This window comes from Larus michahellis, chromosome 1 (genome assembly GCF_964199755.1).
Source record: "Larus michahellis chromosome 1, bLarMic1.1, whole genome shotgun sequence".
In the NCBI taxonomy this organism is placed as follows: domain Eukaryota; kingdom Metazoa; phylum Chordata; class Aves; order Charadriiformes; family Laridae; genus Larus; species Larus michahellis.
The window spans coordinates 66,325,667-66,339,891 of NC_133896.1; the positions used below are offsets into that span (position 1 = coordinate 66,325,667).

The 14,225-nt window shown below is 38.9% G+C and overlaps 1 protein-coding gene across 11 annotated transcripts in view; it reads left to right on the forward strand.

Annotated features, from left to right (window-relative positions):
* CAPRIN2 (caprin family member 2) overlaps positions 1–13,302 on the forward strand; it is a 36,971-nt gene extending 23,669 nt beyond the window's left edge. For 6 of the 11 annotated variants that reach the window (XM_074583412.1, XM_074583429.1, XM_074583420.1 and 3 more), the window contains 7 exons: positions 1,677–1,787; positions 2,423–2,575; positions 5,605–5,788; positions 8,512–8,697; positions 9,919–10,019; positions 10,857–10,923; positions 12,380–13,299. In XM_074583412.1, the coding sequence (XP_074439513.1) occupies positions 1,677–1,787; positions 2,423–2,575; positions 5,605–5,788; positions 8,512–8,697; positions 9,919–10,019; positions 10,857–10,923; positions 12,380–12,948 (1,371 nt within the window). In that variant the 3' untranslated portion in view covers positions 12,949–13,299. Of the gene's footprint in view, positions 1–1,676; positions 1,788–2,422; positions 2,576–5,604; positions 5,789–8,511; positions 8,698–9,918; positions 10,020–10,856; positions 10,924–12,379 lie in introns of all 11 variants that reach the window. The other 5 variants (XM_074583465.1, XM_074583447.1, XM_074583385.1 and 2 more) reach the window with 2 other exon arrangements.
* The last annotated feature ends 923 nt before the right edge of the window (positions 13,303–14,225 follow it).

The window sequence follows — 14,225 nt, forward strand, 5'->3', positions numbered from 1 at the left end:
TGGCGTTTAAAGATCTGTGCAATAGCCAGCCCTAACAGAAAGCTGTGGTGGGGCCTCTCCTGAATAACTGTACTTGATCAACATACAAGGACAGAATGCAAGTAACAGCAATAGTATACCCTACATTCAGGAATACTTAAAGATGGTTGGAGAAGCCTTCCTAATACTGCATGAATGCAAAGTGAACAGCCTGCCCCTTGAAACGGGAAGGGTGTGGGATGAAAAATGCAGGCTAGAAAGTGTGGTGTGTATTCTTCTGGGAACATATGAGCAGCATAAATATTTGCTTTGGTTAGTGTAAAATACTTCCTCTAATGATAACATAGAGGATGCATAAATTGGGATGGATATTGTCATGAAATAGCAGACTTCTGTGTAAGCTGAAGACTGAGATGCGTTCTCTCAAGCACTAACTGAAGAAATACTGGGAATCCGAGTTCCTGATTTTTTTAGCCAAGACCTCAAACATTCCTTCCTTAACTATTTATGTGCAGTTAGATGTCCAACTAGCATTCAGATATTATTTAGGGCTGGAAATAGTATTTCAATTTAGGCATATCACTGCTGTAAAGATCCTCTTGCTAAGTGTTGCCATGTTCAGAAACACATGGGTCTTTCCTTTTGGACTCTCTAATACAATGTATGTAGATTATAATGGAGAAATGTTCATGCTTTTAAAATATGTTTTGCTGATGTACATGCTATCAGTATACTGTGCATGTAGTATTTACTCCTTAGTATACTACATAGTTGAATAGAACTCTTGACAGGGATATTATAGTGTTTCTACCTCTTGAATCAGCAGTTTTGGCCTTGTTCTTGACACCTTCTCTCACTTCTACAGTTTCATAAGACTACTTGTGCTGCAAGGATTAAATTATTTTGATGTTTAATATGCATCAAAGGCTTGTGCTGTGCTATAATGTAGAACATGTGATTTGGTAGAATGTTCCAAGTATTTTTGCAAACTTACTGTTTGGGATTAGGGTTGCTTGTGCTCAGCGTGTCTAGTTCCTTAGGCTTGAAGTGTGGTGTCTTTCTTTTCCATTCCTACTTTTTATGGTAAGTAGTAGATGAGCTTTGTTTGGTCCCAGCACAACCAGGGAATACACTATGTGGTGACAGTGCACTCTCCTGCTATGCATGTGCAGTTCTGTCTGATGCACCTGTGATGGTATACATGGTCAGAATGGGACTGGTAGTCTTTAGCCCTAGGCTGTGTATCTAAGCATAAGCAACTCTTAAACTTAGCATTACAAGCGTGAGCTAATTGTAGCACATGCAGGTTTTGCAAAAGCAAACAAAAGTTTGGCTCTGAAGCCTTGTTCAACAGAGCTTACCAAAAGTTTAACATCAGACATGTCTCTCCATGTGTGTCACAGACTTCATTGCAAATAATAGACTGAAGCAATCTGCAATTCTTAAAAGTATCTGACTTTGCAGGGCTAGTTGTACAACCTGTTGTGTAAGAAGGGTAATCTAAGTCTGAATCTCTAAAGCATGAAGCTTTTGGTTAAGACGACTGTTTAGTACATTTACTTTGGACTTAATGTTTGTCATGGTCTTTCAAAATCCACTTGTTTCAACTTGTGCACTGGTATTTCATAGCTCGAGTAGAACTTTGTGCTTTCTGCAATACTGTTTGTAATAGCAGGCACATGTATGGCTTCTTCCAGGCATCAGCATCGCTTTCTCAAGAGACTGAGAAATATACTTCCCAGCCACTGTATCAGACAAGTTCACATATTTCTGAGCCACTGATACCTAAAAAGGTTGAAATTGCCCAGGTGAGCTATCATAAATACAGGTAAGGCAAATATATTGGTTGCTAAAATGCGTTTAGAGCATTACATTCCTTTTAACTACTGATTCCTATAAATATTGGTATTCTGAATCAATACTTCATTTTGCCATCTGCACAGATGAGATTTAATGCTGGTTAATACTTTGTCTGGACAACTCAGCATTGTTTCTAATCTGAAACATAATTGATTAAGTTGGGGGGAATCAGCCCCTCTAAACTTCCTAAGTTCCTTTGGAAAAGAGAAGTCACTTTTCATATCAGCCATAGTATAGTCTTCCAGTAAATGGAACAGAAGGTGTTCTGTGTTTCCTTAGTGATGGGGGAAAAATACCTAATGTCTCTTTATTGTGAAATTATTACAATGAGTGGTATGTATAGTAGCTCATAGGCACATTTCACTTAATCAGCAGAGACTGCAATAGAAGTACTGTTTGCTGAGAATGCACAGCAAGATTTGAAATTGTAAGCAAAAGCTATTTTGTAGCTCTACTATGTCCAAATGTCATCCTGTAGAAACTGCTGACTTCTGTCAGTCTAGGCTTTAGAACAAATTAACTGCTTCTGTTACTGCCTGAATAACTATCAAGTGACCTCTCATTACATCTGTTCTTCCCTCAGGCAACTATTCCCCTCACAAGTGAGCCACAGTCACCATTGCCTACTTCAAGCACCTCCATGTCGCCGGTACCACCAGCGCAGACCTTTCAGTCTCCTCCAGCAAGTAGCAGTTCTGTCACAATAACAGCAGCTCCCTTCCAGGCTATGCAGACTGTAAGTGTGCAACTTGAGGCCATAGAAGAATAGTTGACAATAATGCTAATAACTTAGTTCTAATACTGAGGAACTGGTTCCCCTTGATACAGCACAGAACTTGATAGATAACTTTGTTTTAATGTTTTAATGTTAAAACCTAGACAACTAGGTTTTAATGTTAAAAACCTAGATTAGAACTCTGCTTCTCCGATGCCTTCAGAACTTAAATCAGATAGTTTAAGAATAGACATCCTGGTTTTGCTCTGTATAGTCCCAAAATCTAATACTGGGATATTCTAGTAGTCACAAGGAACTAATAAGAAGTCAGACCTGAAATCAACAGATTTATAGCTGTGCCACAAGGTAAGTTGATTGTACTTAAACTGTTCTTATGTGTAGATTTCACATAATGGACTGCAGAGGAGAGAGGAAATGCTGAAGTATATAGCTGTTAGGACTAAAAGCTTTCTGAAACACGAATGCATCTGCTTTTTAAAGTGTTTGCTTTAGTGTGGGGTAAAACTCAGTCCACTGGAATCCTGGAAAATGTGTCCTTGATAGACTGGTGTAGCTCATTATCCTATCTTGTTAACAAGCTGTTGATATAGATATCTAGGAAATGGTCTACATACTGAGTGTTGTTTCTTGTAAATAGATACTATTTTTTCAGGCCATAAATCATTACTAATGTTCTGTAACATTACTAACACTGCTACTGTGTAGTAATCTGCATTGCAAGCTTAGAGGGACTCAGAGGGAAGGATCTTCATTTAGTTGTTAGTGTTTCCTTCCCTGTATTTGGGCTTATCTATTCCTCTGATACCTTCTTCAGAAGGTGCTAGAAACCTTCATTTAATGTTCTTGATCAAAAGCAAGCTTAGAAAGAGGTCATTTGAGATTCTATTTTAACAAATGTACAGTGCAGTTCCACAACTTGCTGGAGAGTCTGCATCTTGTGGTACTGAGACATATGTAGTAGGTTTTGGTGGAAGAAGGTAGCTAATAGCCTCTCAAAGCATAGGAATTAGTGACTAAAACATCTGTGACATCCTGGTGTAGTCTATAGTAAATAATGACTCTTTCCTACTTGGTTTTCTGTATTTGTAGAAGAGGTTCAATTAAAACCTTCCTCAGAGGTACAGAAGTCTGATATACATTATAAATAAGGCAAGTGGTGGTAGGGAAGTGGTTATTTCTAAGCCAGATCTATTTAAATTATGCTAAGTTGCTAGGTGGTGATTTTTCATGGAAGTGGAGAAATAGCAGCATGCTATGATCAAGGAATCCAGAGTCTTCCTGGGGACCTAGTCTATAAGATAAGCAATCTGTCATGATATAAACATGGAGTCTTAGTCTCAGTCATTCTGATGACATCTGAACCTAGTGTCTGTGTTCAGAGTCCTTTTGATCAAAATAGTATCACTGAAAGTTTGCTTGAACTAATGCTGTGGTGTTTTCAGAGATGTTAAATGTTCAAGATTTCTCTTGGGATTTTGGGATCAAACTGTCAAACACCTGGCATGAAATTGCTAGGATGTTAATTCCTCTTGTAGCAGTGGCAGTCTTTAACTTTGTGGTGCAGGATTTTCCTTCCTACACTACTTCGATTCTCATTGCAGCCAGGAAAGCAGCCATTGGATTTCGGTAGATAGCTATGAGTCAGATGGTTTCTTGCCAAATAGTGATAGTACAGTGACAGTAATGGAAGCCTCTGATTACATGTCCTTAGAGATGTCTGAATGCCCTATTGCTGCTGTTGTGTGTATGGAAGCTTAAAGGCAGATTCTACCTGTAGCCAAAGTACTCTTATTAGAATTCCACCTGTAATCTTCACTGGTAGGAAAAAGTAGACCACTTGCTACAAATAGTCCAGGCTGTGGTTGTTGACAGCCTGACTGTAGAGCATCTTCAAATTTCTTTCAGAAAGAAGATTGCTTTGGATCTCTTTGACCACTCCATGTAGTAAATCAGAACTAGAATTTGTGTTATTTTATAATGGCTCAAGCTTTATACTCAATACTTCAGTACCATGAGGGGTTTCTGTGCTGGCTCCTGGTTAGAGGAAATACTTGGCTGCTTAACCCTGGAAAAAGTGTTCATTTCCCATTGTAATTAGAGGCTTCTGCAAATGACAAAACTGTCAAGCTGTGAAGCTGTTCCTTGCATCTAGCTGAAGTTAGTCTTGCCTCTGGTATGTCTTAAGACAGTTTATAGTCTTGGAAAACAGTTAGATACACCTCTATATTCAGTATCAGTACTGCTGACAACTCTTTATAAGGAATTTAGATCCTTTTACTCAAAATAGACTACTTTCCTATTTGATCTTGATACTAGTTATCACTTGACAGCATCAGTTCTGGTAATTTTGGGTTATTTGCTATAAAGCAATACAGTCAATGGAGTGACTGAACTTTGGTAGATTAGATTTAGCTAACAGTAATATCTGTGCACCACCGTACTGCCCAGGCTGTAATGTTAAAATTTGAATTACAGGACTCTGACTTAGGCTACATGTTTACTCTGAGGGAACTTAAAACAAGAATAGGAAAGTTGAGGCTCAATTTATGAAAGGGGTGAAGGTTGTCTAATATGGTATTTATCTGAGTGGACAGAGTTGCATCAGGTTCCAAGATGTGTATAAAGACCCAAATTCTTTCCAAACATGAATATCTCATCTCAGTGTAGGCTGTCCCAGCTTCAGGTCAAAAGCTGTAGGACAGGTATTCAATGAGTCAGTCCAACAGTTGACTTCCCATAGAAGCGAAATAGCTTACTGTATGGTAGCTATTCTATTGATCAAACATGGTAGCTATGATAAATCAAGGTATATTTCTTGGGCAGTAGCTACATAAATACAAGTAAACTCTAGAAGCTTACTGAGAAGGAAAAGGTTGGGTTGAAATACAGTGCTCTTGATTCTAAGAGACAGTAGGTGTTCTAGAAACTGATCTAGGTGTATGGATTTAAACCACAGTATAGCAGGATGATGGCATTAGGCAGAAACTTCAGCTGGTAGTGTTAAACACTTGTCTTGAAATATGTTGTAGGTATTTAAAGTGAATGCACCACTGCCTCCACGTAAAGACCAGGAAATTAAAGAGGATTCTTCATATTCAGCAGGATATAACCAGAGTTTCTCTACAGCAAGTACACAGACTCCTCCTCAATGCCAGTTGCAATCTTCTCATATTGCAGAACAAACCTCTCTTTCACAAGAATCTCTGTCTTCAGGTGAGAACTGTGCTTGTCTCTCTGTACTTCAAGTAGACTTTAAAGTTCTTCAGGTTATAGTAGTGTTTCAATTCCTTAACATGTGCTGTGAGTATATGCAGGTTCTTCTAACTCAGTGAAATTCTGAACCACTGTTATGTAGCACCTGTTAACATTAGGGTTACATCAATTCTAATCTAGTTGATGGTATGGTATGTGAACTTAATTTCAAAACTGCTAGCAGAATGGAAGGCTGTTTCAAAATAGTTTCTATACTAGTTGTGTGGACAGTGCCACCTACAGGCCTGAAAGATAATTTCCCACCTACTGGGAAACTCAAGTATGCGGTGATAGTTGTCAGTCAAAAAAGTGTTTGCTTGGAGTTGAAGCAGTGATGGAGTACTTCATTTGGAGCCATTAATTTGGTCTTTGGTAACAGACACTAGTGCTGTCTGTAGGTCTAGGAGCTGCAGAATGCTAAATAGGATACTTGGGAGAAACTTTCAGTGCTGAGGGGGATTACCCAAAGTGATAAGTGTTTTGTGCTACTGGTACAAGACTAAAAATGTGTCATCTGAGAGCTGCTTAGGATTTAGAATTTTCTTGTTTTAAGAATGGGCTGCCATCTTTCCTTTGAATGTAAAGCTCACAATGTAATTATTGTAAAACATAGGGCTAATCTTGACTGTACTATACTTGCCAAAATTTTCATGTGTATATTACACTTTACTATATTAGTGGTAAGCATTCTAGATGTTACTGACAGGACAGGTCTGCCACTTCTACTTATCACTCCAGCTGTATGTTGTGATGTTGAAGTTCTAGCTTTCTGTAGCAGAGATCCATGTTGTTCCTAATTAGGCCCTAAATTTGTCACTTACTTGTTACCTAGGAAGGCTAGTTTCCTAACTAGGAGGCCTCAAAAACAGAAGTTACTGTAATTTAGTGTGGTATTGAGACTCAGCTGAGCTGCAGGAACTGTTCATGCATGTGCTTTTAGCATGAAGCAGATGCAAGCTGATGACAGCCTACTCTGCAGCAAAAGATAATCCTCCTTTTACTTCTGTTTATATAGTGCTGACTTTATTAGCTGGTTGAGTCTGAGTGTCTGACCCGAAGAATACTAAACTTCTGATAAGCAGGGTCCTGAGCTACCTATTCAACACAAAACTGACCTGCTTGACATTCAGATACTGTACTCAGTAAATTTATATGGCTGACACTAAGAATTTGAAATGAGACTAGACCCTAAATTTGCCTGAAACAGGCTCTGGGGGAAAGGAAGCTGACAGCTAGGTATCTGGATTTATAAGACTGTAAGTGACTGAAGGTCACTTACAATTGCTGGTTTTCTGCCAGAGGACTCTTCATAGGAATTATGGTAGAAATAGACTGATACTGTGTGAAGTGAGACACAAGAAGATTGAGCTTTAAAGAACAACATAAGTATAGCAGTCAGGAAACGATGTTTAGCTTGAATGCTTCTCATCATAGAGACTACAGGTGATCAACCTCCCATGCAGATTTTTGATGGAACATCATAATTTCTTGATTAATCTTGTGCAGTGGCTCTGCACAGACTTCAGAAAGGGATTCAGACTGTCACCCTGGATCAGTTTTAAGCTTTCTGGATTGATATAAAGCATGGTTGTGTGAAAACCCACTCATGCTTGCAAGGTCTGTATTTAAAACTAACCACACAACCAACCTGTGAGTGAAAAGCATTCTCGAATACGTGTTCCTTGGGGTTGAACTGCCTACTAACATGTGGTAGGAATGTCTGTTGAAGAGACTGAACCCAAATATCTAGCTTTCCACAGTTGTCTTATTGCTATCTAGATAAGATTGAGTTTGTCTCATTGTTTTAAAGGTTGTCAACACTGAGGTGACTTAGTTTATCAGAAAGACCACTGAGGTCATGCTAGTAGAACAGTATTGGTTATAAGTGAAAAATATTAATTAGATGTTACTTGATTTTATTCTAGCTTGGTGTTGTGGTTTAACCCCAGCTGGCAACTAGGACCATGCAGTTGTTTACTATCCTGTGCTTCCCACTGTCCCTCCCCCCTCAAGTAGGTCAGGGAGAAAAAGGAGGGGAAAAACACTGTGGGTTGAGATAAAGACAGTCTAATAGTGCAGTAAAGGAAGAGAATGCAATTGCGCACACCACCTGATGATCGATTGTGGATCCCTGTCCCCCTGGCCAACCCCAACTTGTAAACTAAGCATGGTATCTCCGGTATGGAATATTCTTTTGGCCAGCTTGTCCTGTCTGTGCTCCCTCTTAGCTTCTATGGGAAGCTGAAAATGTCCTTGACCAATATAAGCATTACTTAGTGACAACTAAAACAGTACGTGTTATGGACATTCTTCTTATGCTAAATCCAAAACACAGCAGCTACTAGGAAGAAAATTAGCTCCATTCCAGCTGAAACCAGGATACTTAGTTATTTTTTTGATGCTGCTAGCAAGCTTGTTCTGACGTAGGCAACTGAATTTTGTTGAATGCCTTAGAGGCTTACACTGACAGCCTGGGCTGTCTACAGTATACTTTAACAAGCATTAAACTCTACAGAACAGAGGGGAGGATCCTCATTTATTTGCAGTAATGAAGGGGCACAAAACCAGGATATTCATAGCAGCTTAATCAGTCTCTGAATTTACTAATGCTGCCCTTGCTTCTAGGTGTGGTAACTTACTACAGTTATAAAAGCTTTGAATTCATCTTTGCCTTCTGTTTTAAGCAGTGAATTATCAACCTGATGGAGCTGTTCCTGTTAGCAATGGTAGCCTTGCCTTTTATCCAGCACAGACTAATGTTATTCCCAGACCCCCTCAGCCTTACCTTAACAGTCGTGGGTCTGTCAGAGGATCTGCTAGAGGTGGAAGGTCACTGGCTAATTCATATCGTTCCCCTGGTGGGTACAAAGGTATGTATGTGTTTACTACCACCTCAAAAAATTTTAAAAAATCTAATGTAATAACACTAGAACATGATTTAACACAACATGTTATTACATTTAGGTTCTATATGTGGAACTTCTTAAAACAAGGCTACTTAAAAAGCAATGTGCAGAGAATTAGGTCTTCCTTTGTAGAATTTAAGCAAGTTCATTCTGAGTTATTTGTAGTCCCTGTACTTTGGGTGTCAGGTGAACTGGCAGAGAGATCTCATAGCCTTTTGAATTATGAAAGTAGAAACTTTCACTAATAGGTTATTAAATTACTTAATTGTATAGAGTGTTCTGCTTGCTGTTTCATTTGCCCTTCTGAACTTTTTACCCCCTTTATTGTTTCTCTTGGCATCAGTCTTGCTAACATCCTGGGCAGGTGTTTTCTCTTCAGATGTCACTTGCAGTATTTGCCCAAAACAAGATACTCTTTGCTTAGCACTGCTGGCTTTTAATATTACCAGCAGAAACTGGGACTGGGGAGAGGCTCCCAGTAGTGGAGAGCCCTTCTGGATTAATAACAAATTGGAGGGTTTTAAGAGAAAGATTGCTTGGTTTCTCCAAATCAGTTGCTATTCTGCTGCTAGCTGAAGTACTATGATAAGTTTCAGCTGACTCTTGGCAGATACCAACTTAAGGTTGTTGATAGCTGTGGCCTATTCTGCTTTGAAGTGGAAGGGCACTTAGTCTGTGATAGAAGTTGTTTCAGGTACTGGGCTGAGACTGCTCAATAACTTGTTGGAATGTGTACCAGAAAATAAGTTACCTAATTTTAACTTAACAGCAGTTAAGGATGTGGTTAGTGTAATAGCTAAAGATGCTAAATATTATAGTACCTAAATGTATAACAGGCATAGCAAAGCATCTGTAATAGCAAAAGAAAGCATGTCACAGTTCTGCTAAATCCTGTCTCTGGATGTAGCAAGTTTTTCAGCTGTTCTGTGAAGTCCTATTAATATCAAACAGGCCTGATATTAATACTTCTAAATGTATAATTTTGTTCCATACATTGGGTAGTTCAGGCTAGCTAATGAAGTGCATTCTTTATAGGAGTAGTGAAGCTCTGAAATAAGGAATAGATGTGTAATTCATAACATAATATACATGATAACTGCCAAAAGGGAGCTCTAGTTGTATTCTGGACTTATACTTGTAATTCAAACAATGAATAATGCTGAATAATCAACCTTATTTGAACAGGTTTTGATGCTTACAGAGGATCACCTTCAATAGCTAATGGCAACTATGGCCAGTTGCAGTTCCCTGGTAGAGATTATGCTGGAATGCCATATTCTCAGAGGGTAAGCATTGACTTCATTCCCAGTAGCCTTCTTGAGCACTGTACAGGAGAAGTCTTCTAGCACTGTAGCTTTTCATTGTCCTAACAGGTGCACCTTTTTTTTTCTGGAGTGGTAGACAGCAGTTGAAATAGGAAGTCAATTCAGACAGATAACATTTCTGTATGACAGGCTGATTTTAGTCTGAAGGGAATCTGCAAAATGCAAACAGATGGCAAAGATGATGTGGCATAATGAGTCCATTTTACTATAGATTTTTAAATTTAGTCCTCAGTGCCTCTGTAGTGTAAAAAAATGAATTCTTAAATGGATTACTCAATGTGGTTAGGCAAAAAAAAAACCAACCTAAAAAAGCAGTGTAAGAAAGCAAAGGTTTCCTGGTAGAAGGAGGATCTTTAGCTTTGAAATGTAATATATGCCTCTGTACAGACTTCTAACAGACCTGGTATTTAAGGTAATGCTCAATAAACTTAACTGAATGTCTAAATCAAAGATAACTTGCTAGAACTGGCATTGAAATAGCTCTTTAATTTCATACAAGCTATTGTAAAATTAAATTTTCCATAAATCAGGCTGTTTGTATACATCTTAATTCTGAACTCCATCATTCTCTATTCTAGAAATTGAGTTAATTGTGCAATTGAAACAATATAACTGTATTTAGCCTGTTTGTTTTCAGATTCACTCATAACAATCTCAGAATTGTAGACTAGTTTGGGTTGGGAGGGACTTTAAAAGGTCACCTGGTCCATCCTCTCCTGCAATGTGTATGGACATCTTCAACTAAATTAGGTTGCTCAGAGCCCTGTTCAACCTTACTAATACTTCTGTTCTTTTCAGGATGTTAATTACCAGCAGTGCTATAAACGAGGTGGGATAACTAGTGGTCCTCGAGCAAATTCAAGAGGTAAGGCTAACTTCGGGTTCCCAGAGGTACACGTACGTGCTTGGGCGTAGCAGATGCTGGAGTGTTATTGTGAATAGTGAGAAAGTGTTCTCTCACTGGTCAAACAGATCAAGCTTGGTATAAATTAACTAAGAGAAAAGCTTAAGTACTGTTCTTAGCAGTCAGCATTGCATAGCAGTAGATCTGATTTCACCTTTCAATTTGGCGTCTTCACATATCAAAGTTCTGACATGATGGTACCTTACTGAAATTTCTTCACAAATAAACTGACCAGGAAATACTCACAGGTGGCTCCCATATTGCATTTGTCTTCATCCCTTAATTGTATGGTCTCACTTGATTCTGAGTGAGCTATCAGATCACAGAGACTTTGTAAGATAACTTTTTCTATGAAAAATAGTGTGTTTGGGAATACAGGTTCACTCTGTACTTCCATGCTGGAGTACAAAAACCTAAAGAAATACACAAGACTAGTTGTTTCAATCCAAGCATAAATAGCATGTATTTGGAAAAGCTGTAAAAAAAAAAAGGTGATTTAATCCTGGAAAATGTGATGGAAAACGCTGAACTTACAGTGCTATAGGTGAAAAGCAAGATGAATAACTATAGATCACTAATTCAAAGAATAAAGGGAAATTATGACATCATGGAAACTGTTTTAGGATAAAGCAGGTTCATGTCTCAATCAGGGAGGACTCAGAACATACTTCAGAAGAGAATTAAGAGACATGAGATAGATATCAGTAGCAACTTTACTTAGTTTTATTTAATATCTTGAGGTGTTCCTTTCTAGTAGAAATAACAGTGGCTTGAAACTTGAGAGTGAATGCTTTAAAATTCTTAGATCTATTAATGTTTTCATTCTAGACCCTTTTAACTTGGATATTTGAAAAGATTACAGCTTTGTTTTGGGGAACGGGGTGCACAAAGCTTAAAAGCAATTCTCATTCTTCAAACTTAATATTCTAGCATCATAAGTTGATATGACCTACTAAGAATGCAGCTCTAGAAGAATAGCGTTGAGGTAACTTGAAGTGCAAATTCAGGTCTTGAAGGTGACTAAATGACTACTTGGTTTTTGGTAATCCTGCTAAATTTTGTGGAAATTATAATTTATCTCTACTCAGAAGCTGGCATATGCTTTTTTTTATGGTAATATGTTTGTGGCAAACACTAAAGCTAAAACTATTCAAAGCTAGTGCCCTCTCCTACTTAAAAGTATGAAGCATCATTGTTCATAGCTAAATTATGGTCTGTCCTGCTGAATGCTGCAAGTGTGGTGAATGTAAGCCAGCTTCAAAGTTCTGTTCTCAGTGGGGTCCTCTGACAGCTTCCTGTAGTTGAAAGACAAATCTGTTGGAAAGTCCATACACTTGCTGCTTAAGACTATGCCCACAGGTTTAAGGGTTTTCTTCTGCTATAATACTTACTTATCATTGCTAATGATCTTTAACAGCAGGGTGGAGTGATTCCTCTCAGGTGAGCAGCCCAGAACGAGACAATGAAACCTTTAACAGTGGGGACTCTGGACAGGGAGACTCCCGCAGCATCACCCCTGTTGATATGCCAGTGACAAGCCAAGCTGCCACCATACTACCAGTGCATGTCTACCCCCTCCCACAGCAGATGAGAGTTGCCTTCTCTGCCGCTAGAACATCTAACTTGGCCCCTGGAACTCTAGACCAGCCAATTGTGTTTGATCTGTTGCTGAACAACCTTGGAGAAACTTTTGATATCCAGCTTGGTAGGTTCAACTGTCCAGTGAATGGTACATATGTTTTCATCTTCCACATGCTGAAACTGGCTGTAAATGTTCCCCTCTATGTGAATCTTATGAAGAATGAAGAGGTTCTAGTGTCAGCATATGCAAATGATGGGGCTCCTGATCATGAAACAGCTAGTAATCATGCAGTCTTGCAGCTGTTCCAGGGAGATCAGATCTGGTTGCGTCTGCATCGGGGAGCCATCTATGGAAGCAGCTGGAAATATTCCACCTTTTCGGGATACCTCCTTTATCAGGACTAAAATCCAGTGTGATGTTTACAAAAGAGCTGCTCCAAACACCTTGGTGGAGGGGGGTGGGACAAGCTTCGCACTTACTACTGACTTTATAGAAGATATGTGGTTCCATTATTGGGGGAAAGGATGGTCCTGTTGTGCAAGGTGAAATCATGGAGTTGGGGTACTGAATCAGCACTAATTTGGCACTTTATCAGTTGTGATGTAGCCTTGCTAATAAAGCTGTGAATGTATATTGTTTGCACTTACCCTAAACTGTGTTAATGTCCAGCTTACTACACTATTGATTGCCTCAAGTATGGGCTATTCACAATGCCTTGTTGTGCCTCAATAAAACAAGTTAATATGCATTTTAGTATTAATCTTGCCAGTAGTCTTTATTTTTAAAATATATCAAACTGAGCTTTATTCCTGATGTGGGGTGTTACATGCATGTTAGCACATAGAACTGGTCTTCAAATTACAATAATTCAGGGTAAATTGTGTAGTTTAAATGGGATTACTTGTTTAGTTCTTGATTGATGCCATTCTCAAGAGTGTTCCCTTGATCAAAATGAATTCAAGATCTAGTTACGTACCTGATTTTTAACTGAAAGTGCCAGAAATCAGGAGTGAAATGCTAAATACTTGATTAGGACTGCTTATTTTAAATGCATATCCTGTCAAAATCTAGCTTTGTCACTGTTGCCAAAGGAGTGATGCACTCCACTCACAAGAGATTTAACAAAGTTTGATAGTGTATGTGACAGTGGTTTAACAAGGCTTGATGGCAGGGTACACTTGGTTATTTACTGCAGAGAGGACAGTTGGAGAAAACTGTCAGGGAGAGCCTCCTGTTGAGTAATGATGTTCAGAGAGGACCTCTTTGTTCTCTAAGCTCCTTGGAGAGGAGTCTAGGTGTGGCAGGAGAGCTCAAAGGGCTGTTTGCTATTGATGGGGTAAAATGATTGACTTATAGTCATATTTGCATACTGACCACATGTTAGTTTCTTTCAAATTTGGCTTGATTACCATTACTGTGGTTAGGTGGGCACATTGATCAAGTTAGCCCTTGGTTATTGTGTTACCTGCTTTCCCCCAAACCCACTTTGAGCTGGATGCAGCCATCATGACCAGATGTACCCATTATGACTGCTACTGGTGGCTATTACTTGAACAGGGTTATGGGAGGTAAAGGTTGGGTTGGGAAGGGGGGAAGAACCCTGTCACATTGACTTTGCTTCAGTAGTGGTGTAGTTTGCTGAAATTTTTAAACCTCAAACCAGTCACAGGAGGGCTTGCTG